The 26,523-nt window shown below is 37.0% G+C and overlaps 2 protein-coding genes across 7 annotated transcripts in view; one reads left to right on the top strand and one right to left on the bottom strand.

Moving 5' to 3' along the window:
- LOC120767254 overlaps positions 1-26,523 on the top strand; it is a 174,463-nt gene that overhangs the window by 69,572 nt on the left and 78,368 nt on the right. The window lies entirely within an intron of this gene.
- On the bottom strand, positions 16,353-25,056 carry LOC120767255. Of its 3 annotated transcripts, none has more exons than XM_040093122.1 (2): positions 24,925-25,056; positions 16,353-17,124 (listed from the first exon to the last, which is right to left on the bottom strand). In XM_040093122.1, the coding sequence occupies exons 1-2, from the start codon at positions 24,976-24,978 to the stop codon at positions 16,498-16,500; spliced, it is 681 nt and encodes a 226-aa protein (XP_039949056.1). In that variant the 5' UTR covers positions 24,979-25,056; the 3' UTR covers positions 16,353-16,497. The 3 variants fall into 3 exon arrangements, with proteins under 3 accessions (XP_039949056.1, XP_039949057.1, XP_039949055.1); XM_040093123.1 differs by lacking the exon at positions 24,925-25,056 and adding an exon at positions 17,186-17,292; XM_040093121.1 differs by lacking the exon at positions 16,353-17,124 and adding an exon at positions 24,069-24,860 and having other exon boundaries at positions 24,925-25,051.

Raw genomic sequence — 26,523 nt, 5'->3', positions numbered from 1 at the left:
GATGGAGAAAAATGTATACCCCCTCAAAACGATACCTTTATGCCTCAAATCACTCTAGAGTAAGTATTCTGCGAAGATATAAATTTGCAAAACCAAAAAATCTGCACACAATCAATGTTTTCTACAAAGAACTTCCACAATAAATCCAAGTACTCAATAACTCTTAAAGTTCGAGCAATACAATTATAATCAGCTGCAACTTATTGCAAAAAAATTGCATAATTAAACTTGTAATTACGAGTAAGTAGAAGCACAGTGCACAAGAAAAGCAAAAGAAAGAAAACAAAATCGAAGAAAAACAACTGAAATAATAGACAGTGGAAATGTGGAAAATAAAGCACAATAAATCTACAAGAAAATGCATAAATAAATGTGATTTTAATTGCAGTAATGGCGGTGAAAGCAAGCTTGGCGAAAAAGAATTATAAATTCTCTACTCAAGAAATGCGGCAATATTCTTTTAATCACCAGCCAACGTCGGCGCATATTTTTCTATGTAAATATTCAAGCAACACGAAAGCTGCAGAAGACATACGCTATACAACATAGTTCACTTATAAATCGAGCCATTAAGCTGCCCAGCTGTTCGAATGTGCTGTGTACGCTGCAAATAGCGCCCAGCAAACATCCGAGTCTGCTTGACGCCGTCGTTGTGGGAAATTGCGTACGAGTTGGCTGTGGCGACACTGATTGCCACGCAGTGCTACTTGTGCCGCCTAACGGTTGCCGTCACTTTTCCTATTTTCTATTTGACTGCTATATTGCGTAGTGCCATCCACAGACGCACACAATGCTGCGTCTATGATGCCTGATTGAACGGAACAAATTTACGTGTCTTGCATAAATTTTCATGAAATATTTATATATCCTTTCAAGCACCTTCTCCGAGAGTTTGTGCCTATGCTTCACATGTATTTAATATATACGTATATATATTTACATATGTAAGGATATTTGCTCCTTATGAGGCATTCATATATTCTTACGTACTTCAATTTGACAGCCATTGAAAAGCGCTTTGGCTTTTATTGCCTACGCATGAGATTTGCTTGCAATCATAATTTGTATTTTCGCTAAAATCAGTATGCGTGGAAGAGTAGGTAATCTGGAATATGAAATCGTCATAAAAAAATTTTGAATTTTAAATGAAGAACCTAAAATAAATAGGAGTTGGTATAAATACATATTTAATTTTCAATATGGGATCTGTATTTCTAAGTTTATGTACATTATGGTGGCCCTTATTTGTTGGAATAATTTTCTGAATTTAAAACATCTTGAGTTTTTTATATTCATTGCTAGCTTGAATAGATACTGCTATAATATACTGCCTTTGTGGAGCTCTCATACAAAATTTCGAGTTTCCCCACTTTTTTAAAGCAAAAGCACGGAAACCTCAAATTTAATGAGAAATGTTTATTATCATTCTTTGGCATTTCTTTTTTGAAAATTATCTCTTTCAAATGTAGACCGCGGCTACGTCTCAGATGGTCCATCCGGTGAATCCAATTTTCGATGACTCGTAAAATTATCTGCTCACCGAAATGTGCTCTCAATAAATCCATTGATTGATGTGATGTGTGAGAAGTGGCGCTGTCTTGTTGAAACCAAAAGTCGTGAAACTCGTGATCTGCTTTAATTTCAGGCATCAAACTGTCGGTTATCATGGCGCGATAACGGTCGCCATTGACGAAGAATTTTTGAAGAAATATGAACCGATGATTCCACCGGCCCTGAATGAAAGGGCAGCTCTTGATTCTCTTCAGGTTGCTCTTCGTCCCAAATACGGCAATTCTGCTCTTTATATATTCATTGAGCCAGAAATGATCCTCATTGCTGAGCATATTTTGGCTCGAAAACTGCGAATCTTTTTGGTCAAGCAGCTTCAGTTCCTGCACAAGCTGTATTCTGGTTAAGATCTCGACGTAAAATTCGCCAAGACGTTCCAAAGCTGAGTCTGAGTTGCTGCAAACTATACTGAACTAAAATTACACGACAGTTTGACTCATCTCACGCGTGCTCTGTCAAAAACAGGCTACTGAAAAAAGTATCTCTATTTGAATCACCCATTTAATTTTACAATATGTGAAGGTTATCCCTGTGACTTGATCCATGTCTTACAGTCTTCAACCAACTACCATATCTATTTAACTTTTACTTACAATGTTATCTCTCTTATTTTTTAATAACCACCCTAATGTATATGCAATAAATATCTGAAGGAATGGCATCCTTTTGAAAAACATTGAATTTTCATATGCAAATTTTAAGTAACTTAGCCGATGGAAATACCCAGTTGTGTAAATAATTTATATTTTTATTTACTGAATTTTTGTAATTCTTATTTTTGAAATATTTTTAAGATAATTAATTTTTTTAAATTAATTTTTTCTTTGTTAAACACCCCAAAATGTGTTAAGCTATCTACCACTGACTGCTATGCTTATTAAAGAACCTTAATTGTGGCTAAGCACCTTCTATAATAGAAATAGTATGTGTCCAAATTGTCAGGCTCCTTGGTATTCAGCGTTTGATTCAGCATCCTCTAAAGCTGAATAAGTGAAAAACATCCTACCTCACAATCAGCGCTTTCCAACTTATACAGTACCTACCTAATAGCATTTTACAGTATTTTCTCAACCGTTCATCAAAATTTCTTTTTTTTAGCTCAACATACATATATTCATTTTATTTTCAGATTCAGATTTTTGCCTTTTCTCAGGATATTGCCTTATAACCAGAAAAAGGTGCAAAATTTTCTTCTTTTTCAACTAAATATATTAAATTGTATAATGTATCGTCTCTGAAATGCGAAACAACGTTTCATCAAATATTTTGAAATTGAGTTTTTTATTGCTTACGGTTCACTACATCAAATTTTCAGTTTCATCTGTCAGATATAACCAATATATAACGATTTTATAACCAATATATAACCATTTTATAACCGAAACTCAAATTTTCTTGCAATATGTGTGGCTTCTATTATATCGTTTTTTCTTCGCCTTTCGAAAAAAAAATAATTATTAATTATAACTTATAAACTGAAGCTAGATACTTCCAGGGAAGGCGTCATCACTATCGTCCAGGTTTGCTTATGAATGCTATTCCGAACCAATGTAAGTTGGTCTTACAGTCTTCTATGTATTATTAATATCAATCTTTCATACATCAAGTTCAGTTCATCAATGGTCTGATTGCCTTTTTGATAGAACCTATGTTTATTAATATATGTATCCTCCTCCAATTCTATATGTAATTTTCGAATTATGCAAATCGATACATTAAAATAAAGTCTACTAAAAGAATTTGGCAAATATTTCCCTAATCGCATACAATTAAATTCAGCAAAGCTCGCAAAAACTCCCACACCGAATCCACAAATATTTTCTTAAAGTCAACAAACTCATTTATAATATGGTCAGCCAAACACATCACAATACATAAATACACTTGTTCTGTGTGCAATTTCCGATTAACCTCAGCATAGCCCAGTTCCATTCTAAGCGTCTAAATAAAAAGCATAATTGTAATATTTTCCGTTGCTTTGTAATCAAATCTGCTGCTCAGAGGCGGCCAGCGCGTGATTTGCAGTAATTAGCGGCACGCATGCGCAACACGATTTTACTGTGCTCGTAGCGCACAAAGTACGACGAGCAGCAACAAAATCGGATTTTGCGGTCAGAAAGCTAGCCGCATAGCGCTTACACTCAGCTACTAACTAGCCCGCAGCGCTACATTTAGAATTTCTGTGTTAAAGCAAAATGTTGGCGACGTCTGACCGCCGCTAAGCGCTGTGCAGCGCTTACAAATGCCAAATGTCTAAAATATAGTCAATGTTATGCTAATATTTCATGCCATAAATGGTACTGTCGGCAAAATTATGGTAGTAGCACGATTTCGATTGCATAATGGCAAGTCCCGCGGTAACTATTGAATTACGAATTACCCGATGTCGTCATTTTTCGGGTTGGGCTTGAACTTTTTTTCAATGCATGACTTATTTGGCGAACGTTACTTAAGCTTTCGTTTCATTTTGTTTAGCTAAAGCATTGCGTAGTAAAATATTGAAAATTATTATTTTTTTCATAAAGCGGATGAGAGAATGAAATAAGATATGTATGTAGTGTTTTATGTTAGAAATATACGGTAATTAGATAATATTTTTTTCTGAATATAGGTACATACATATGTATGTGTGCATATACTATACATATAGCATGCCTTTTTAGAAATCTTTTATGGGATTATATTATTAAAATAAGAGTTTTATTGCAGTAATCCCATAATACAACTTTTGGAAGCAGTCAAAAGCATGCAGCATGGGAGTGTGTAAAGGAAACATTTTCTAGTTCAGATGGAAGGAACTACCTCACTCTTCCTGAAATTTTAAAATTTTTTGGAGAATTTGTAGAAAAATGTTGAAAATTTTTTGAAAAATAAATGTTTTCAATGAAACCCATTCTTCTCTATACAACTTTGAAACTTTTATTTAATTTGTGTCTATAGGTTGAGTTAACTTAAGAAGATGATCTTGGCAAGAATCTCACTTGAACAGCTTAGGAAGCCGGTCCGTTGTGGTACCAAGAACTCCTCCAAAAATTGATCTTAAAGACTATAACAAACCGACAAAGCGCTTTGAGCGTATCACAAATTAGTTAAGATGTTTAATGCGAGTTTCCAATATGTCTTTTGATTCGCCGAGGATAGGACTGGCGATATGTTTCAACCACAGTCTTGCAAAGTCTGGATAATGGAGGAGAAAATGAGTGGATGTTTTGACCTCACTTTTCTCTATACAACTTTGAGTACTTACGTCCGATCAGATTTTTAATCTAACTGCCTAAATGCCTATTGAACAATTTTCATAGAACAAGATGAACAATACTAAGAGCAAGTAGTTCAGTACAGCTCCTGCATTGTGCTCTACGCCAAAACGATCTTATAGTCGCACAGAAGCGGGTTATTGCTAAGCGCACGCGAGATATATTCACAAACTGGACGAAGGAGTACAGATTTGACCTCAATTTTGCATTCAATGGCGTTAAGATTCCGATTGTCAATAACCCTATAACTTGAAGTGTACCTCTCGACAGTATGTGCTCCTTCGCTCTTCATACGAAAGCGATTATCGCCAAGCCGCAACAAAACCCTCAAGTCGCTAGCCGGCAGCACATAGGGAAATTGCAAACAAACGTTGTTGGCAACATACAAGGCAATCGGCCGGGCGGTCTTTAACTAAGCCGCCCAATATGGTCGCCTGTATGCAGTGAAACGCAGACGAGGAAGCTCCAAACGTGTCAGAGCACTGCACTCCGCACCACGAAAGGATGCCTCTTGAACACCTGCATAGTAAGGCCCGTATATTTTCAATTAAGGAGCATAATGAACTCTTCTCCAAGCAGTTCCTGCTAGGGTGCCTTTGCAGAAAACATCCCTGCAGTGACCTACTTAGAGCGGAACCGCCTCCAAGGAGCATCAAGAGATCATTTCTCCACTACGTCGACAACATAAAACAATATGCCGACCAGACTTCGGATGCAACGAACTTCAGACATGTACCGACCGCCATTCACAGTGGAGTCATTAACATCATCACCGACTCCCTCTCAGTAAATGGCGTACTTGGAGTCAAACCACCACCCATTGCAGACGAAGAGCTCGAGTTGCCGCGAGAAACGAGAATGACCCTTGCATACTTCGTTCTGTATACTGGAGCAGGTTAAACTCCTACTTATCCAGAATAGACCATGACATATCAAACATATCGGTTCCCGCATGATACTAGCCATCTCTTTTCATGCTCTGCTAACCCTATTTATATGACACCCCTTTTCCTTTGGTCCGACTCTCCGTCGAACAGCACGTTTCATAGGCCTACCGTTGGATGACGTCGATGACAACTTATCTAATCCCTACCATCCTAATGGGGATTAGGCACCCGTTGCAACAACAATAACAATCGCATGCGAAGTCTATTAGTTCAACGCCAGAATGCAGGATGCCAATGGGGATCTATCAAATCTATTCTCATGTGAGCGTGGCAAGGTTGCCCTCTCTGGGTAGCTTTTCGTCTTTGCAATTAACAGCGACTGCGCTTTGTAGCTTGATGCTATTTCTAGTGAGGACTGACACTGTGTTGGTTTTCCAACTGTGTTGGTTTTCCAATTAAATTATTTGTACAAAATAAATAGTGATGCTTTTCCAGGTTCTCTATTAAAAAAAAAAAAAAAACTTCAAATTGAATGGGAAATATTTATTATCAGACGAAAGATTCTTCTTTACCATTTACTTTTTGAATATTATCTCTTTCAAACGTTGGCCGCGCTTACGTCTCAGATGGTCCATTCCTTGAGTACAATTTTTGAAGACTCATTCGAGCATTTCGACTGGTAACTGTCGAATGACACGCGTGATGTTTTGCTTCAAGGCCTGAATCGAAGCGGGATTATCCGCATAGACTTTACTTTTTACACATCCCCACGGGAAAAACTCTAACGGTGTGATATCAGACGATCAGATTTGTCGCATAAACTATAAATATACATATCCCCCCAGGAAAAAGTCTAACGGTGTGATATCACACGATCTTGGTGGCCAATCTAGCGGCCCAAAATGTGAAATTATCCATTCGCCGAAGTGTTCTATCAATAAATCCATTTATTGATGCGACATCATGCTTGAAGAAATAGGGACCGGCATTATAGCCATACTGGAAACATCTCAATTTGTGTTTCTACATTCCATTTATAATTCATACTCAGTGTTCATTGTAATTTTTCTAAGGCAAAAATATGCTCAGTCCACTATTTCTCTTCTGAAGCTATTGTACATCCATGCTTTTTACACTTTCGAAAATGTATCACTAAATTTACCGAGTTTCAATAATCTGCATATGTACATCTGTATGTATATAAAATATTTATATGAGATTTTTATATTTTGGATCAGTATTACTGTACTATGACACGTGACACGTGACACCTGACCTTGTCATTGTGAGAATTACAAACTGAAAAGTCTGCATATTAACATTTAAAAACTTTTCATGGTCAAAGCAGTAATCACAAAAGTTAAATTGAGTGCGACATAAAGTTTGACAACCGACAGAATATCAATTCCAATAAAAGGAAATGCAAAAGTTGGAGAGCCACACGACCATGTAGTATGTCAGGTCAGGAGTGCAAGGAGAGCGGGTAAGCACGTGCTTTCATTTGATTGTTTCGGTTAAGTTTCGGGTATTAAAAATAAATGTCGTAAGGAAAGGAAAGCGAAATAAATGAAAAATGAAAATAAAGCGGATATTAACACCAAACTGGCATGACATTTAAATCTTACTAAAATGAGGTGAATTGGAGATTGAAATTTTAGATTTTTTTCGAAGTGCGTCGAGGGATATTATGTTATATATAATACTATATATAGCAGAGTTTGGCGATATTTTATAATACATAATTAATCTGATTTTTTTTTCCAAAAATACTTTTCTTCTCCAGCTTCCTCAGATGCACATCTAGCTGTGCTGTGCCATCTCTTATTAAAAGCCATTTTAACTGTTCTCAAATCCGGAGCATGTAAAAATAATTGCGAAGTTAAAAATAGAAAAGCATTTCATTGCCAGCCATTCGTGTGCAAATGCATGTAACCGTGAGACATTTTACCGTTATTTTTACTTTTTACAACTGTAATTACAAGCAGCTGTAATTATGTGTCATAAAGCACCGGTGTACGCGCACACACATACCAAACTATTTACACATTAGGGTGGATACAAAGATACCAATATAAGTAATATAGGTTCTTAGACACCTCTATGTTCTTAATGAGGTAGGTTTTTAGACTAGAAAACCTACCTTATTAAGAATAATAGGTTCTTAGACACCTCTTAGAAAATATCTCCAAATATGAGCCTTTAGTTTTAACCGGAAGGCCCCACTTTCACTTATTATAATATAGAAAAATTCAATTCTAGTTGCAGCTTGAAAAATAGCTTTAAGAGTACCAAGCGAAAAACAAACATTCGATTTTTTTTTACCCACCCTAATATACATATCAAAAAATATAAAAATATTTAAAGTAAAGTGATTTTTGCATACTCCGCAGCATGTGTGACCAAGCCGAGACAGTAATGTCGACAATAATATGTCACCCCAGCGACTGAGCGCCCAACAAACTGCCATGATTCCCGGCTGGCTGCTCATATAACGATACCTGCACACATATTGAAACAAGTGTGGCTTATGTGGGTATGTCTCTTTGTTCATATATGAGCATGTGTATTTGCTTACCTGACTGTCATTCATTATGTGGCAGGTGCACCAAGGCATGACCGCTGCAACAAAACCCGTAAATAAATTTTAAAGGCAGTAGCGTGTCTAAAAAATGAAACAACAAGAAATTAAAAAAGGAAAAAAATATAAAATAACAACAAAAACAAAAGAAGGGAAATAACATAACTTTTTTTGAGGAGGGTGAAATGAAATTCGAGCACTTTAGTGCCATAATAAAAGCATATGGCGTGTTAATTATAACGCAGCAGTCAGGCACGACACAACAACAACATCGTCAGTAATTTTCTAGCCAGAAATGTTTGTTATTTCTGTTTGACAATGGAAATTCCATGAAAAGTTTGCTGCTGAAAAATCATTTATCTCGAGAGTGTTCGCAATTTGGTTGTTGTTGTATATGTAAGGTGTGCCTGTGAGTCAACAGAAGTTTACGATTTGAAATTTGGAAAAATGTTTTGCAATTAATTTAGTAAAGACTAGCTATAATGTTATAACAAGTTTCGATTTTGTTTGTACGTATAATGGAACTGAATTTATTTCCCTCCAAATTTTTTTCTCGCGAGGAATGAAAACCTTGCCTACATTTTTGCGCATTGACATTATAGTTTTTATTTAAATATAAAAAAGTACTTATTTGGCGCCAAATCGAGATACCAAGTGTAGCTGGATCCTTATCCAATTGATCTCTCCAACGGAGTGCAGGTCTGCGTATCTTTCTGTTACTGTCAGCGGATACTGAATTGAATACCTTCAAAGCTGGAATGTTCTCATCCATCCAACAACATGACATAGCCAGAGCAGCCGCTGTATCTTGATTCGCTGAACTATGCCAATGTCGTCGTATATCTCATATAGCTAATCGTTCCAACGAATGCGATATTCGCTGTTGCCAATGCACTCAGGACCTTAAGACTTCCGCAAAACCTTTCTCTCGAGCACTCTTAAGACCAATTCATCAGATGATGTCATTGCCCATGTCTCCGCTGTATATTGCAGAACTGGTAGAGTTTGGTTTTTGCTCGCCCAGAGAGGAGTTGACTTCTCAACTGTCCACTTAATTCGAAGTAGCACCTGCTGGCAAGAAATATTCTGATTTCAACTATTTGAATACCCTTTAGAAACCCGTGAAATAGATAAAAAAAATTTCGTTTCGAAAATTTAAATTTTAAACATGTTTTTGAAAAGTAAAATTTTCCAATTATTTTTAATTTTTTTTTAGTTTTGATATTACTCAATTTAGGCTTATTTTTAGTACCCATATCCATATTAATATATACAAATTTTACCATATCAAAATTTATAATTCTCATTTACTTCTTAGAAATTTAGTTTTTCAAATATTTTTCTGTACAAAATTTTTTATTGCAATTAACTCCACGTCGGCTACATTTTGACTCAACAAATATACATTCATATATAAATATATATACATATATAATACATATGCAATCATATATCGATAAATGTGAAATTTTCACCAAAAAATTGTTTCCATAGAATTCCAGTCAAGGTCAACCTCTGAAATATTCAAATAGCCATCACCATCACGCCCAATTGCGTGAACATTTAACTTTAAATTATGGTAATGCATATAAAAAACACTAATATTTATAGTAAACACAAGCGACAGCGAAGTCAGTAAAAAATCTAGTAAAACACACCACAGCATTCAAATCGGCTTAGTAAAAATTCTGCATCGAAAAGAGAATGTTAAAAGCCAATAAAAGTTAACTCTAAAACTACTACAAAACAAACGACGCGAACCGTTACGCACTTACGCTCATAATCTGCACGCTCTGCTGCGCTCAAATAAAAGTAGCGAGCGTGATATGTAGAAGAGCAGGCGAGCCTGTGGGTATGGATTTTTATTACGAAACGGTCAGCCAACGGCTATAAACCGGATGTGGCGCACAAAGCCAACTTTTTTTTTTGTGGGTTGGTAGAAGCAGAGAGACGCCACAGGCGCACGGAACACCAGGCAATCGTAAATGTTTGCGAAACGGTGACAGAGTGTCTGGAAATTTGCGTAGATTATGCATGCGCGCACACATACACATACATACATATGTATGTATGTGGTATATGCGCAAAACGTAAAATTTTTAGTTGTCAATGCGCATTGAAAATATAATTTTTTTCGAGGAAATGAAAGCCATTTTCGGTTGTAGCGCTTACATAAGCACTTTCGTTATTGGTGGGGTGTCCATGAAGAGCTTGGATAGTATTGGGGCTTTCAAAACACACACCATATTTTAAAGACTTTAAAGTTTTTTTTTCATTTATAAGCCGCATATTTTTCACACCTGATAGCGCAATAGCTTTCATTGACTCCAAATGAGCTTTATCAGAGCTTTATGACCCCATGTATCAACTGAAAATGAATCGGTCCATTTTATTCATTTGTTTTTTGAGTGCCAGTTTATTTTTATCGAAAAGTTATTACCCTTGTTTGCTAGATAAAGGTTATGCAGTTTAGTTTTTATAAATTTCCAGAGCAAAAAAAATTTTTTTTTGATATTCCGTAAATAAGCAGTGAAATGATTTCCGGTTTAAGTGCATGCTTAGTATACACCTTGAATGAGAGGACAGAAGTAGATAAATATTAGGACATTTATTCTTCAAAGTACACATACATACATCAATTGATTGCCTCTATTAGCCGCGATTTATTGCCAGCAAACTTCTTTGAACTAATATCATTAAGAATATGAGAAATATTAATATTGACAGCGCTGAGCATTTCTTATAGCTGAAAAGTGTATACAGGCGCAAATTTTGATTGCTCAGTTTATATAACAGTTATATGCTATAGCTGTCCGATCAGACCAATTTATTCGGAGACAGCATTTTTCCCTTAGTCAATAATAGGTGCCAAAGTTCGTGAAGATATGTATCTTCTCAAATAAAACGTTTGTTCATACAAGAAATTGAGTTTGATCGGTTGGTTTGTATGGCAGCTATATCTTATAGTGATCTGATATCGGCGAGTACAACAAGTGAGTAGATCTTTGTAGAGCAAAACGACTTGTACGAAATTTCAGATCGATGTTTGAAAAACTGAGGAAGTGGACATACATACGGCAACTGCCAATAGAGACGACGTGATTTTGACAGCTCGTGGCAGCCATGGTTTTTTCGGAAAAAATTGTAAAATTTTGTTAGTGTGCTCAGTAAGGTTTGTCATTTCATCATGTTACATTTGACTTTGGTATAACGCTTGGAATTGTGCCAAAAGTAACTGTCTAAGATTATTACGCAAAATCTTCTCTGACGGCTATTTAAAAGCTCTTCGCGTAAAACACGGTCGTCATAACACCCATTCCGAGGCGTTATTCAAAGCATAATTGTAAAATTCGAAAATTTTTTCTATTGTGTCACCTTCCCATTCAAAGAAAAGCCCATACTGAAGAAAATATCAATGCCGTTCAGGTCAGTATTGAGGCCAATAAGTCAGTACGACGTTGTTCTGTACACTTGGGTTTCTCTCCAATGATAACATGGCGAGTTTTGCTGTAGATTTGGCTCTGCGTTTGCATAAATCAGAACTGAAGCCAACAGACCACTTGAAACGCCGTAGCTTTGCTGATTTAGCACTGGAAATGATGGAGGCCAAAGACGATTTTCTTCGTCTTCTTTTAGGGTGAGTGAAATCCTCGTGTGGGTCAGGAAAGGTAATTGCATTCCCAAAAATTTACTACTTTGCTTGGATTTTGATATGGCTGGTCGTATTTCTTTCAAAAAAGCTGCCAAGATCATGCAATTTGTAATCTTTAGATTACTTTCTCTCAGATTATGTTAAATCTAAGGCTTACAATATTCAGCGCATTATAACCAAAATTCCAACCAGTTGGCGTAAACGAGTGGATATATGCAAGCGGAGCCGTGGTGACCGTTTGACTGAACTTTGTTCAAATCATAAATGGCATACAAATATCTACATAACAAAAAAAAAAAATAAAAGTTTTTGTAATTTATTACATTTTCATATCACATGGTTCTTGATTGTAAACCTTTATATCTCATTCCTATGTACATACATATATCTCATTCACACAGCTCTTCAATAGGTACATAAATGAGAAATGTTGCCGTCAACAAAACTCGAAGTTAGTCCAATCGTAACCCAAGAACAAAATTTTCAGTTTACACCTTTTGCTGTCATTCATCTAAAAGTCGTAGCTTATCTTACTCAGAGGGTAGAAGTTTAGCATGCATGTGAAACCGATATATCGTCAACTAAAATGAAAAGTAACGTTACATCCCCTTCATAGGTTTACAGGTGAAGGGAAAACGATATAATAGAAAACATCCACATTGAAACAAATTTAGAGTTTCGGTTATTCAATGGTTATATATTGGTTATGTACTGGTTATATATTAGTAATATCTGACGGCGGAATCTGAAAATTTTAAGCTACAGATATGTAACATAAAGTAGTGAGTAGTAAGAAATAAAAAAAACCCAATTTCGATTTCTTTGATGATAAGTTATCCGTACTTTGCAGGTGACGATATATAGTTCAGTTTGTATTCAAAATTTTACTTTTTTATCATAAAATATAATAATAAGAAATACCCATTCTTTTTAATGAAATATTTCAAATCATCAATTTTATGGTAACTAAGACCGGTCTTTAAAAAGGCAGACTAAAAAGCTGGAAAGGTTTCTCTAAAATGTATCTAACCATAAAAACAAATGTAAATAACCTTTACAGCTGGCGAACAGGGGTTCCTTAGGAACAGCATTTTGTGAGACGCACGTTCTGGCAGAATGTTATAATAACTCCTCTCACTTATTCACATAATTAGGTATAAAAGAGAAGCATCGTTGACATCAAGTTAACTTAAAAAATTTTTTAAAAAATTTTATATCATGACCATTTTTTGGGTACTTATACGCGTATGAATCTAACTAACTATCAAGATTATAATATCTGCAATTTTGCAAAAGTTTCACTACAAGCTTTCTCCAGTAAGAGTATACTACAGTTATAATAAATATAAATCATATTTTCGAAATTACATTTCATATTTTTTACTACAGTTACAACTATTACCTTAAACTCAATCAAAATATTTAAATTTTTGCCAAATCCAACAAGTTGCACTGAATCTAGTCTGAGCTGAACTCCCACCCACATTTACTCTCCGTCGACTGAACTCCATTTATTTAAATTTTCAACTCAAAAGTGAATTAACTGTGTACATGAACGCCTAACGTTCAGCTTATGACGCGCCTGAATAGCGCACTTGCCATTTCTTTGCTGCTGTCGTTGGCAAAGCAGGAAGCGGAAAAGGAAATGAGCCTATTAAGCCGCGCTGTGATGACGGCAAAAATACCAAGCGGCGAGTTTCTAACGCAGAGAAATGGCAAGGCTAAGTGGAAAAAATGAAATTTGAGAACATTTAGGGATTTGCCATTGGCCGTTACGGCATTTCTGCTGGTTGACCAAATTAAGCTGTGTGTATGTAAATAAATTGCTCGGCAGCACGCAAAAGTACAGGCTCGTTAGGTGCACAATGACGTCACTTTTTTTATATTGTTGCTTAGGCGCCAAGCTTGTCGGGATTTCGAAACAATTGCTAGTAAAGAATTTGCTGTTTTTATTGTAGTTGTTGCTGTGCGGCTTCTGGCAAATGAAGAGAATTCTTTGTTGCGTAGAAGATTTAAATGAGTGCGCTTGGCAGATTATGGTGTGCAGCTTTTAATTGCTGAAAATTAATTTGATTTGTTGTCAGCAAAGGAAATTGCTACAATCTAATTTGGACATTTGCGAGGAAATCGTGCAACAATTAATGCTTAAGCTGTTCGTTGGAAATATAGCATTTTATACTTTTACAATCTAGTCAAACAACTTTTTTGTGGCAATGGATGTTGTGCACATATAAATTCTATAAAAAAAGCATGGACTGAAAAGCAATTGATAATTTTATTAAAAGTTCCCGAAGGCTATTGGCTTAAATTTTATTAGTTTTAAAGCAAATTTTAGGTACTTTTGAGTATATTTTGAATTTGAAAAATAATTATATCTCAACCTCAACAGGTTTTCTGGCCTAAAGTAAGTATTTTTACTGTAGTCATTATAATAAATTATATGAATTATAAGTGTAAAAGCTCTGTTCAGTAATCTGCACAGTCTAACACATGCAGCACATACATATTTAACTATATATTTTTGTGCAACTTTTCATACTCAAAAAATTCAAAACTCAAAAAAATTCCAAAAACTTTAACAGTTAAATTGATTATGCTATTAAAAGTTTAATTTTCAGCAACTCCCAAAAATATTTCTTTTTTTTTAATAAAAAAAATTAAATTTAATTAAAGGTAGACAAAATTAAAATTAAATTCATTTTGTTTTAATTTTAAAATATATATTATATATTTTTTTAATTTTTTAAATTTTTTAAAATTTTTTTAATTTTTTAAATTTTAAATAAAAATTTTTAGTTTTTGTTTATTAATAATCCCTGAAACAAGAAAAAAAGCCAACTTCAGTTGCTCCGAAGCTATAATACCCTTCAAAAAACCCATAAAAGTCATTTGCTTACCAGTTGGATGAGTTCTCTCTCGATCTCTTTCTCATTCTATCTTAATTGTCAGACATACTCTCTGCATTATGAAAACAAAAAAATTTAATTAATTTAAATTACATATATTTTATCTTTAGAATGTTGAAACGATTTCTCATCTACTAATATTCCCAAAATTTTCCCAACATTATCTCTCTTCATTTCTCCACTTACCTAACAACATTATCGGTGTGAAAATCATATGAAAAGCAAATGTCACGTTGACATCGTTATTTTCGAAATGCGTTAATCAAAAACGTAAACGCAAATGCAGTTGCACACCGGCGATTAACCCAGAAATCGTCTTTCGCAACCCAACACTGAGTATACAACTTTATTAACTAGGTTTTGAAGCGTCGCTCGACATACTTATTAATGAGCATTTGTATGTGACGACGTCGTCAATGCGACGCTCGTGTTATGTCACGCCAACGGTCGTAAATATCACGAAGCTTGCTACCAGCTTGAATAGTATTGTGTGGGAGTGCGCCGGAAAAGAGTACTAACTCCAAAGTAGCGTTAACTCTGCTGTTACAATACAGTATTTATGTACGAAGGTTTGCATTCATGGGAGAAAAATATTTAATTGTCAGTGTTGCTTGTTATCATTTTGTATTGCGCTGCGCCTTAATAGTTAGTATACTTAATTAATATTTTGCAATGTGACGCTTGCTCTAAAATTAAAAACAGTTTTTTTCATTTTTATTTCCGCATGATTTACCAATGAGGCGTAAATATTTTTCGACCGTTAAGCGCCTTATTTTTTAAATGTATAAAACTAGTTCACTCGCACAGAGTTCAATTACTTAATGCTTTTCTTTGAATAACATTATCAATAAATGGACATTCAGTTTTATATTGAAGTGCCTTTCGTCGAGTATACTTTCTTATAATCTTTAAAATTTTTCGAAATATTTAAATTTATTAAATGAAAAAAGGTGCGTGAGAGTTGAAATTGGAGCATTTACCAAGAAATAACGTAACCCATCATAATGGGTTTCAGGAAGGTTAGGTAAGAATCCAAGCAAAAATCAAGAGTTGTCGGCTCATAATTCCGGCCTCTTTTTACGAATAGCTTCCCGCATTACACTCAAATAGTATTTCTCGTTGACAGTTTGGTCGGACGGAAGGAATTCGGAGTGCACCACACCTCGATAAATGAAGAAAACTGTCACATAATATTGCTTAGTGACCTCTTTTGAGGTGAAATTCCGGCGAGATAAATTGTGTCAAGAAAATTTAAACATGTGTGAAAGTGACCGCCAATTTTTGAACAACGTAATCACAGGTGACGAGTCATGGATCTTTGGGTATGATCCCGAGACAAAGAGGCAATCTTCCGAGCAATTTGAGAGGATAGAAAATGCAGCAGCATTCATTAAGTATATATGTACTATTCATTCATGGGGCTCACGATTCCTTGTAAATGGGCGTTTAAAAATTAATTAGATGTAAGTCATTTTCATAAACAAATTAATTTGTTGCAAAGTTAAAGTTCAAAAATTTTATTAAAGTGATATATATAAAATATTGTATGAGAAATTTTATAGAGGTTAGTCAGCATATAATATTATTAAGTATAGTATAAGAGAGATCTGGGTATATAAGGTCGTATTACGTTAGGCATAGTTGTATATTACTTGAAATATATCCCCAAGCAAGAAAACAAATACAATCGGTCACTGTTAAACCGTTTGTTCAGATCGATTAAGCGGGCCTCCTTCAGTCGCTCCCACGGCGTTAGTGTAGCCACAAAGTGATTGAATGCTATGACAAATTTATGTGTAATTGCAAGCCTTTGAGCGGACAGCTCGTTATCAACATCTGTCCAACCAACTTTTCTGAGTGCGGCAACCACTTCTAGTGGCTTATTTACAGGCCCACGAAGCTTATCCCACAGATCACTGATAATATGGGAAGCTTTTTTTAAGTCATCGGATTCTATGTCAAAGGCCTCCAACTTTGTTAGAGTAGCTTTTAGATCAGTAAGTATCTCTTTAACATCGTCACTCTTCTCGGTTAACGCTTCAAGTTCAAGGATAAGTTTTTTGAAGACGTCACGTGTTTTACTTACGTAATTTTTGTCATACTCATTCAGGAGATTCTTGGCAAATTGATTTAATGCTTCACGCCTTTCACTTAAGCTCAAACGTATCTTCGGTGTTGTTGCGCTTGGAGTGCCGTCTTGCATCTCCTCTGGATAAGAAACCGAAGTGTCCTCCAAATTAGGACGGTGATCATTTTGATTTTGCGACATTGCCAGCTGTAAGGTATTAAACATTACATTAGTTTTTAGTGGTATAATTTTGCAGGACCTTACGTACCTGAAAAGCTGCACAGGCAGAAAATACTACAATAATGCCTCAGAAATGGACCATTTTTGCTCTACTTATAATCTCCGCTGCTCTTATGTGCTTCTTGATTTTGGAGTGTGTTCCCAACAACTGAATAGACAGACAATCAGGGCGCAACTTTATATAGCATCATATGTAGGTACATTCATCCTTATTCATAGTAAATATTTAATTTTCTAAGATCTTATATCATTTACATTTAATTAGCGGTGACAATGCTTTGATAAAAACCAGTTTTGTTAAGATATAGCTGTTGTCGATACTCGCACGTTCTGTTATTCTACTGTAATAGCTGTGGTTAGTTAAAAACCAAGTCGATTTACTGCTTATGAGGGTGTGACGATGTCCATATGATGAATTGTTGATGAAGTTTCAAACAATACATATATACATACATATGTCGTCCAATTAAGAATTATTTTCTATTCCAAGCGTAGCCAGGTTTTTCTCCAACTGGTCCTTCCAACGGAGTGGAGGTCTTCATCTTCCTCTGCTTCCCCCAGCGGGTACTGCGTCGAATACTTTTAGAGCTGGAGTGTTTTCGTCCATTTGGACAACATGATCTAGCCAGCGTAGCCACTGTCTTTTAATTCGCTGAACTATGTCAATGTCGTCATATATCTCGTACAGCTCATCGTTCCATCGAATACTATATTCGCCAATGCCAATAAATCTTTCGCAGAACCTTTCTCTCGAAAGCTCGTAGCGTCGACTCATCGGTTGCTGTCATCGCCCAAGCTTCTGCACCATATAGCAGGACGGGAATTATGAGCGACTTATAGAGTTTGGTTGTTGTTCGTCGAGAGAGGAATTTGCTTTTCAATTGCCTATACTCAGTCCGAAGTAGCACCTGTTAACAAGAAATATCCTGCGTTGAATTTCCAGGCTGACATTGTTGGTGGTAGTGTTTACGCTGGTTCTAAGATAGACGAAATTATCGACAACTTCAAAAGTGACGTGAGAGCCAAGTCGCGAGTGCGACGACTGTTTGTTTGATGACAGGGGATATTTCGTCTTGCCCTCGTTCACTGCCAGACCCATTTGTTTTGCTTCGCGGGTGTAGAGGCCGATGATATCAATATCATCGGCATACGCCAGCAGCTGTACACTCTTATAAAAGATTGTACCTGCTTGATTAAGTTCTTCAGCTCGAATTATTTTCTCTAGCAGTAGGTTGAAGAAGTCACACGATAGAGAGTCGCCTTGTCTGAAACCTCTTTTGGTATCGAACGGCTCGGAGAGGTCCTTCACGATCCTGACGGAGCTTTGGGTGTTGCTCAACGTCAGTTTACACAGTCGTATTAGTTTTGCGGGGATGGCAAATTTAGACATCGCTGCATAAAGGCAGCTCCTTTCCGTGCTGTCGAAAGCAGCTTTGAAATCGACGAAGAGGTGGTGTGTGTCGATTCTCCCTACACGGGTCTTTTCCAAGATTTGGCGCATGGTGAATATCTGGTCGGTTGTTGATTTACCAGGTCTAAAGCCACACTGATAAGGTCCAATCAGTTTGTTGACGGTGGGCTTTAATCTTTCACACAATACGCTCGATAGAACCTTATATGCGATGTGTAGAAGGCTTATCCCACGGTAGTTGGTGCAGATTGTGAGGTCACCTTTTTTATGGATTGGGCAGAGCACACTTAAATTGCAATCGTTGGGCATGCTTTCGTCCGACCATATTTTACAAAGAAGCTGATTAATGCTCCTTATCAGTTCTCCGCCGCCGTGTTTGAATAGCTCGGCCTCCGCCGCTTTGTTGTTCTTCAGGCGGGTAATTGCTATTCGAACTTCTTCATGTTCGGTCAATGGAACGTCGGCTCCATCGTCGTCGATTGGGAAATCGGGTTCGCCTTCTCCTGGCGTTGTGCGTTCACTGCCATTCAGCAGGCTGGAAAAGTGTTCCCTCCATAATTTAAGTATGCTCTGGGCATCGGTGACTAGATCACCTTTGGGGGTTCTACAAGAGTATGCTCCGGTCTTGAAACCTTCTGTAAGCCGCCGCATGTTTTCATAGAATTTTCAAGCATTTCCGCATTTCACGCATTTCTGTCTGCAAATGCATCTCGCTTCCCTCTTTGTCGTGTTGTGGTCGATCGTAACGTTGCGAGGTAGGCAGTCTGCTTTTTCTCCGCTGCGACACGGCACTCCTCGTCGTACCAGTTGTTCTTTTGTACTTTCCGAAAACCAATGGTTTCGGTTGCAGCTGTACGTAGAGAGTTTGAAATGTCGTCCCATAGTTCCCTTGTGCCGAGTTGTTGACGAATGCTCTCAGAGAGCAGGAGTGCAAGCCGAGTAGAAAATCGTTCGGCTGTCGGTTGTGATTGCAGCTTCTCGACGTCGAACCTTACTTGTGTTTGTTGGCGTGCGTTTTTTGCTGCACAGAGGCGGGTGCGAAACTTGGCTGCAACAAGATAGTGGTCCGAGTCGATGTTAAGACCTCGGAGCGCACGCACATCTAAAACACTAGAGACGTGTCTTCCGTCTACCACAACATGATCGATCTGATTGGTAGTTTTTCGATCCGGAGAGCGCAAGGTAGCTGGATTAATCTTCTTTGGGGATGTTTCGTCGTGGAGGCTGAATTTACCGACCGTAGTGCCAAAGATACCTTCTTTGCCCACCCTGGCGTTAAAGTCGCCAAGCACGATTTTGACATCGTGGCGGGGGCAGCTCTCAAAGTGCGCTCCAAGCACTAATTAAAGGCATCTTTGCTCACATCGTCCTGCTCTTCCGTCGGGGCGTAGCGCAAATCAGCGATATGTTGAAGAACCTCGCTTTGATACGGATTGTGGCTAGACGTTCATTCACCGGAGTGAATGATAGTACTCGGCGACGGAGTCTTTCTCCCTCTACGAATCCCATACCAAACTCGTGCTCCTTTATATGGCCACTGTAGTAAATGCCACAAAGACCTACTCGTCTTTGTCCTTGTTCCGTTCATCGCATTTCTTGGACGGCGGTGATGTCAGCTTTTATTTTCACTAGGACATCAACCAGTTGGGCAGCGGCACTTTCCCAATTAAGGCACCGGACATTCCAGGTGCATGCCCTTAAATCGTAGTCCTTATTTCGTTTGCCATTGTCGTCATCAAAAGGGGGTCTCTCATCCGCGGCTTGTTGCTACCTTTCATTGGGGGTGTTTTTTACGTGCCGGGTCCCAAACCCAGCGCACAACCCTATGTAGGGGATATTTCGCCTTCTCACTTTAGCTCACCTTCAAACGGATGTTCCTAGGCTACACAGAAGATACTTGGTCAAAGACCGGAAGTCGTGAGCTGCTTGCGTCATATGTAAAAGAATCGTTTCTGGCCACTCCCAAGTGAATGGCGATCAGAGAACTTTCCTCACTTGCGTGAACTTCTACACATGACTCCATCCTCCATCCTCTTTAATGTATAACCTTTGTAAATTTGCAAATCATCTGTTTGTCAGTCAAAACCTGCAGGTATCCGTAATGGTCCCACGTCACATCTTTCAGGGCAGTCAACGGAATAACACATAACAATGTCCGAAAAATGCTAAAAAAATCGTATATACTAATGCTTACTACGCATTTTAATTTTATGGTGACCAATAACAAAGTCTTAAAGCTCGACATTAGGATGACCTTGATATTAATCGAAATATTTTTTTTTGTGATTACAATTAAATTTTTCAAGGAAATTTGTGATAATAATTGCCAAAAATTCATTTTTTTCCAAATCCTTCGATTGCTTATGATCTATGTATACTCATCTATTAACTGTTGAAATTTAATTGTAGATTACTAAGTCAGTAATTGATTTTTCTAGTACAAATAATTAAATTTTGATGAAAATACTCAGTATTGCAGTAAACCGCTAAATCCATACTGTGAAATCGGAAATATGAAATTATTTTTATTTATTAACAACCACAGATAACTTGATTTTGATCAATAAGTTTGTATGGCAGCTATACGCAAAAGCAATCTCACATACAACTGATTCCGATCATTTAATTTTGGCGCTTCTGACAAACGAGCAACTTTTTTAGGAAGAATCGGTATCAAAAACTGAGAGCCTAGCTCAAATATATGCAGTCTGATGGACGAAATAGTGGACATACAGACAGATGGATATGACAAATCCGACTCAGCTCGTCATACCGATCATTTATAAATATATATATCGTCACCTGAAATGCAAAATAACGTATCATCAAAAAATTCGAAATTGAGTATCTTACTGATTTCGCTTCACTACTTCAAATTACATACATAATATTACATATGTTCAACATTTTCAGGTTTTGTGGTCAGATATAAACCAGTTTTAACCAATATTAAAATTTTGTTTCACTCATGTTACATTTTATTTCGTGTTTCATTCGTGCCACTTTAAATTTCCGAAAATGTTGTTACGTTATTTTGCATTTCAGGTGAAGATATATACATATACATATATTACCAGTGTTTCTGAACAGTTAATGGAGCTTTCACCGTATTTTTTATTTATGAATTTTTTGTTTACCAACCTGTCTTCTAAGTTGGTTCGAACTAGACACAGTGAGCAAAATTTTACTAAAATCGGTTCAGTAGTTTAGGAGTCCAAAGCGGACAAAGAACGTGAAACGTAATTTTTATATATAAAGATCTCCGACGTGACCTTTTTGCTAATACAAATATCGTGCCACACTTAGACTTTACATTTTTCTTACCTGCAGCGCTAGAATGAGGAAAAACATTAATCTTATCGCCTTGAGTTCCATAATAATTTTATATTCCAATATCTTTAATAGCAAGGTGAAGGTAATTTATAGTGGTTTGGCTTTCACTACTGTTTTGATATTCACGCTACAACTTCTAATTTAATTTCTTGCTAATAAAATACTATAAATACGTGGGAAATTTGATTATTTATTTGTATTTATTACGGTTATGAAGATTGCCAAGGTGAGGAAAAAAGTATCGAAAATAATTTCATTGCGATCTCAGCTCTAAAAGTTCAACATATTACTCCACAAGGCATACCATCTACAACTTCATCATATCTGACGAAAACACACCACTCTAGACAGACCAACAAAAGATATAGTCGCCACCTCTTTTCGCAATCAACCTCCTTCGAGGATACGCAACCCCTTTAACCTATGTCGGGTGTACCTGCCAGAGGTATTTTACCAGACAACTGGGCCACGCACGCTTACAATATTTTAATACCATATGTGAAATTTAAATATAAGAAAAAAAACCCAAAAATAATCGTGTTAACTTTTTTTCTCGGTTTTGTGATGAATGGCTTGCTTTAAGGTTGAACAGCATTGTAAGTAGTTCAAGTTTTCCATATCTCTATTTTTTGATTTATTCATGTTCACAGTGACACTTGACCTGTCTCGAAGTGGTTGGAACATTTCAAGCTTTTTAGAAGATATCACATGCCTTTCTTTAACAAACACAAGTATTTCAGTGGCACAAAGCAGTCAGTGAAGGTCGTGAAGTCGTTGAACACTTGTCTTATATGAGATATAACCATGAGCAAACAGTAGTAAGAGTTTGTTTATGATTTTAAAATTCTAAATTTTTTCTTCAAAACATATGTCGGCCATCTCAAAGTTCATTTCCTTGGCTTGTTAAAGTCAATTTCCGGAATATCCTTCATGGCGCGAAGCAATTACCGGTTAATGTCTTCAATTGACTCAGTCTGCTGCATAACCAGAAGTCACACGGAGCCAAATCGGCCTAATAGGGTGGTTTTGGCACGATATTAGTTAAAACTTTTGCGAAAACCTCACGAGGAATCAATTCAGTATGCGACGGCGCATTATTGTGGTGTAAAAACCAAGAGTTGGCGCATTTTTACAATTACAATTTCGCGCAAACGACACACAACACTAAAATAGTATTTCTAGTTGACAGTTTGCCGGTCGGAAGGAATTCGGAGTGCATCACACCTCGATAATCGATGAAAACTGTCAACATAGCTTTGATTTTGTACCTGTACTGACGTGGTTTTTTCATTATCGGTTCAACTATGACACGATATTCATCGTTTTATCGTCTGTTTCAGGTCTTAAGCATAGATCCTTGACTCATCGCCAGTCATAATATGTTCCATGACATCATGATAGTCGGAAAACAGTGTTTCACAGAAGTTAAAGCGATGCTCTTTTTAAAAAAAAAATCGCATGATTTTGGAACCAATCGTTGTTTCACTTTGCTTAGTCCCAAATGATTTTTCAAAATGGTTTTCACTGATCCTTCTGATATAACAATAATGCCAGTAACATCCCTGACTGTTAATCGCAACAAGCAAAAACATTCCAACATTCTGAACGTTTCGCATCAAGAAATTTGATTCCGGAGCACAAAATTTAATGGAACTTCTTTTTTGAATAATTTCACTCATCGTAAAAGTTTCCGAGTCCACCTTGTGTACTTCAGAAAGACAAGCATATACTAAACACTAATTATTATTTTGATCCGATATTTGGCACATTTATCATATCAACCTAGAAAAAAAAACTTTTTTCGACGATTAAGTTTTTTCTTACTATTTTATGCCCACAGCATAATAGCATCGAAATGGTTAAAGTAATGGTGCTTGAAATTCATTGTGTTTGCGTCAAAGAGATGCCGTAGGGTATGTCTTTACAAATAATGTGTATTCTAAACATTTAATATAACCTCCTAATATTTGGCATCAGTATACCGTGAAATGAGACAATTTTATTACAAACTGAGATATTTACATATGAAGCATATGATAGCGGCTGAAGTAAGCAGATGCACCGCAGCAACATTCATTAATCAACTACTGTTCATTCGTGGAGCTCACGCTTCCTTGTAAGTGGGCAATTAAAAATTAATTAGATGTAAGTCATTTTCATAAAAAAATTAATTTGTTGCAAAGTTAAAGTTCAAAGATTTTATTAAAGTGATATATATAAAAAATTGTATGAGAAATTTTATAGGGGTTAGTCAGCGTATTATATTTTTAAGTATAGTATAAGACAGATTTGGGTACATAAGTTCGTATCATGTTAGCTTGTAAATTGTATATTACTCGAAATATATCCAAACCGAAGAAAACAAATCCCATCTGTCGTTGTTAAACCGTTTGTTCAGATCGATTAAGCGGGCCTCCTTCAGTCGCTCCCACGGCGTTAGTGTAGCCACAAACTGATTGAATGCTATGACAAATTTATCGGTAATTGCAACCTTTTGAGCGGACAGCTCGTTATCCACATCTATCCAACCAACTTTTCTGAGTGCGGCAACCACTTCTAGTAGCGCATTTACAGGCTCACGAAGCTCATCCCACAGATCACTGATAATATAGGAAGCTTCTTTTAAGTCATCGGATTCTATGTCAAAAGCCTCCAATTTTGTTAGAGTAGCTTTTAGATCAGTTAGTATCTCTTTAACATCGTCACTCTTCTCGGTTAACGCTTCAAGTTCAAGGATAAGTTTTTTGAAGACGTCACGTGTTTTACTCACGTAATTTTTGTCATACTCATTCCTCAGATTATTGGCAAATTGCTTTAATGCTTCACGCCTTTCACTTAAGCTCAAACGTATCTTCGGTGTTGTTGCGCTTGGGGTGCCGTCTTGCGTTTCCTCTGGATAAGAAACCGAAGTGTCCTCTAAATTAGGACGGTAATCATTTTGAGTTTGCGACTCTGCCAGCTGTAAGGTATTAAACATTACATTAGTTTTTTTTTGTGGTGTAATTTTGTAGGACTTTACGTACCTGAAAAGCTGCACAGACAGCAAATACTACAAGGATGCCCCAGAAATTCACCATTTTTGCTCTACTTATCTCTGCTGCCCTTAGGTGCTTCTTTAGTTTCGAGTGTGTTCTCAACAACTGAATAGACAGACAATCAGGGCGCAACTTTATATAGCATCATATGTAGGTACATTCATCCTTATTCATCGTAAATATTTAATTTTTCTAAGATCTTATATCATTTCCATTTAATTAGCGGTGACAATGCTTTGATAAAAACCAGTTTTGCTACGATTTAGCTGTTCTCGATACTCGCACGTTCTGTTATTATCTATATCAGTACCTATATATAGATCGATTTAAAATTATTTCCTATGAAATCTTGGCTGTAATATTTAGCTGTGGTTAGTTAAAAACCAAGTCAATTTACTACTTATGAGGGAGTGAGGATGTCCATATGTTGAATTATTGCTGAAGTTTCAAACAATACATAAACATATATGTGGTCCAATTAAGAATTATTTTCTTCTTATTCTTAATTGGCGTAGACACCGCTTACGCGATTATAGCCGAGTTAACAACAGCGCACCATTCGCTCCTTCTTTTTGCTACGTGGCGCCAATTGGATATTCCAAGCGTAGCCAGGTATTTCTCCACCTGGTGCTTCCAACGGAGTGGAGATCTTCCTCTTCCTCTGCTTCCCCCGGCGGGTACTGCGTCGAATACTTTCAGAGCTGGAGTGTTTTCGTCCATTCGGGCAACATGACCTAGTCAGCGTAGCCGCTGTCTTTTAATCCTCTGAACTATGGCAATGTCGTCATATATCTCGCACTGCTCATCGTTCCATCGAATGCGATATTCGCCGTGGCCAACGCGCAAAGGACCATAAATCTTTCGCAGAACGCAGGACGGGAATTATGAGTGACTCATAGAGTTTGGTTTTTATTCGTCGAGAGAGGACTTTGCTTCTCAATTGCCTATACTCAGTCCGAAGTAGCACCTGTTTGCAAGAATTATACTGCGTTGGATTTCCAGGCTGACATTGTTGGTGGTGTTTACGCTGGTTCCAAGATAGACGAAATTATCTACAACTTCAACAGTGACGTGAGAGCCAAGTCGCGAGTGCGACGACTGTTTGTTTGATGACAGGAGATATTTCGTCTTGCCCTCGTTCACTGCCAGACCCATTTGTTTTGCTTCCTTGTCCAGTCTGGAGAAAGCAGAACTAACGGCGCTGGTGTTGAGGCGGGTGTTGATATCAATATCATGGGAGTCTGAAACCTCTTTTGGTATCGAACGGCTCGGAGAGGTCCTTCCCGATCCTGACGGAGCTTTGGGTGTTGCTCGACGTCAGTTTACACAGCCGTATTAGTTTTGCGAGGATACCAAATTCAGACATCGCGCATAAAGGCAGCTCCTTTTCGTGCTGTCGAAAGCAGCTTTTAAATCGACGAAGAGGTGGTGTGTGTCGATTCTCCTTTCACGGGTCTTTTCCAAGATTTGACGCATGGTGAATATCTGGTCGGTTGTTGATTTGCCAGGTCTAAAGCCACTCTTATGAGGTCCAATCAGTCTGATGATGGTGGGCTTTAATCTTTCACACAATACGCTCGATAGAAC

This window comes from Bactrocera tryoni, chromosome 2 (genome assembly GCF_016617805.1).
Source record: "Bactrocera tryoni isolate S06 chromosome 2, CSIRO_BtryS06_freeze2, whole genome shotgun sequence".
Lineage (NCBI taxonomy): Eukaryota > Metazoa > Arthropoda > Insecta > Diptera > Tephritidae > Bactrocera > Bactrocera tryoni.
The sequence above is the reverse complement of the archived record's forward strand: the minus strand, read 5'-3'. Positions and strand labels throughout refer to the sequence as shown.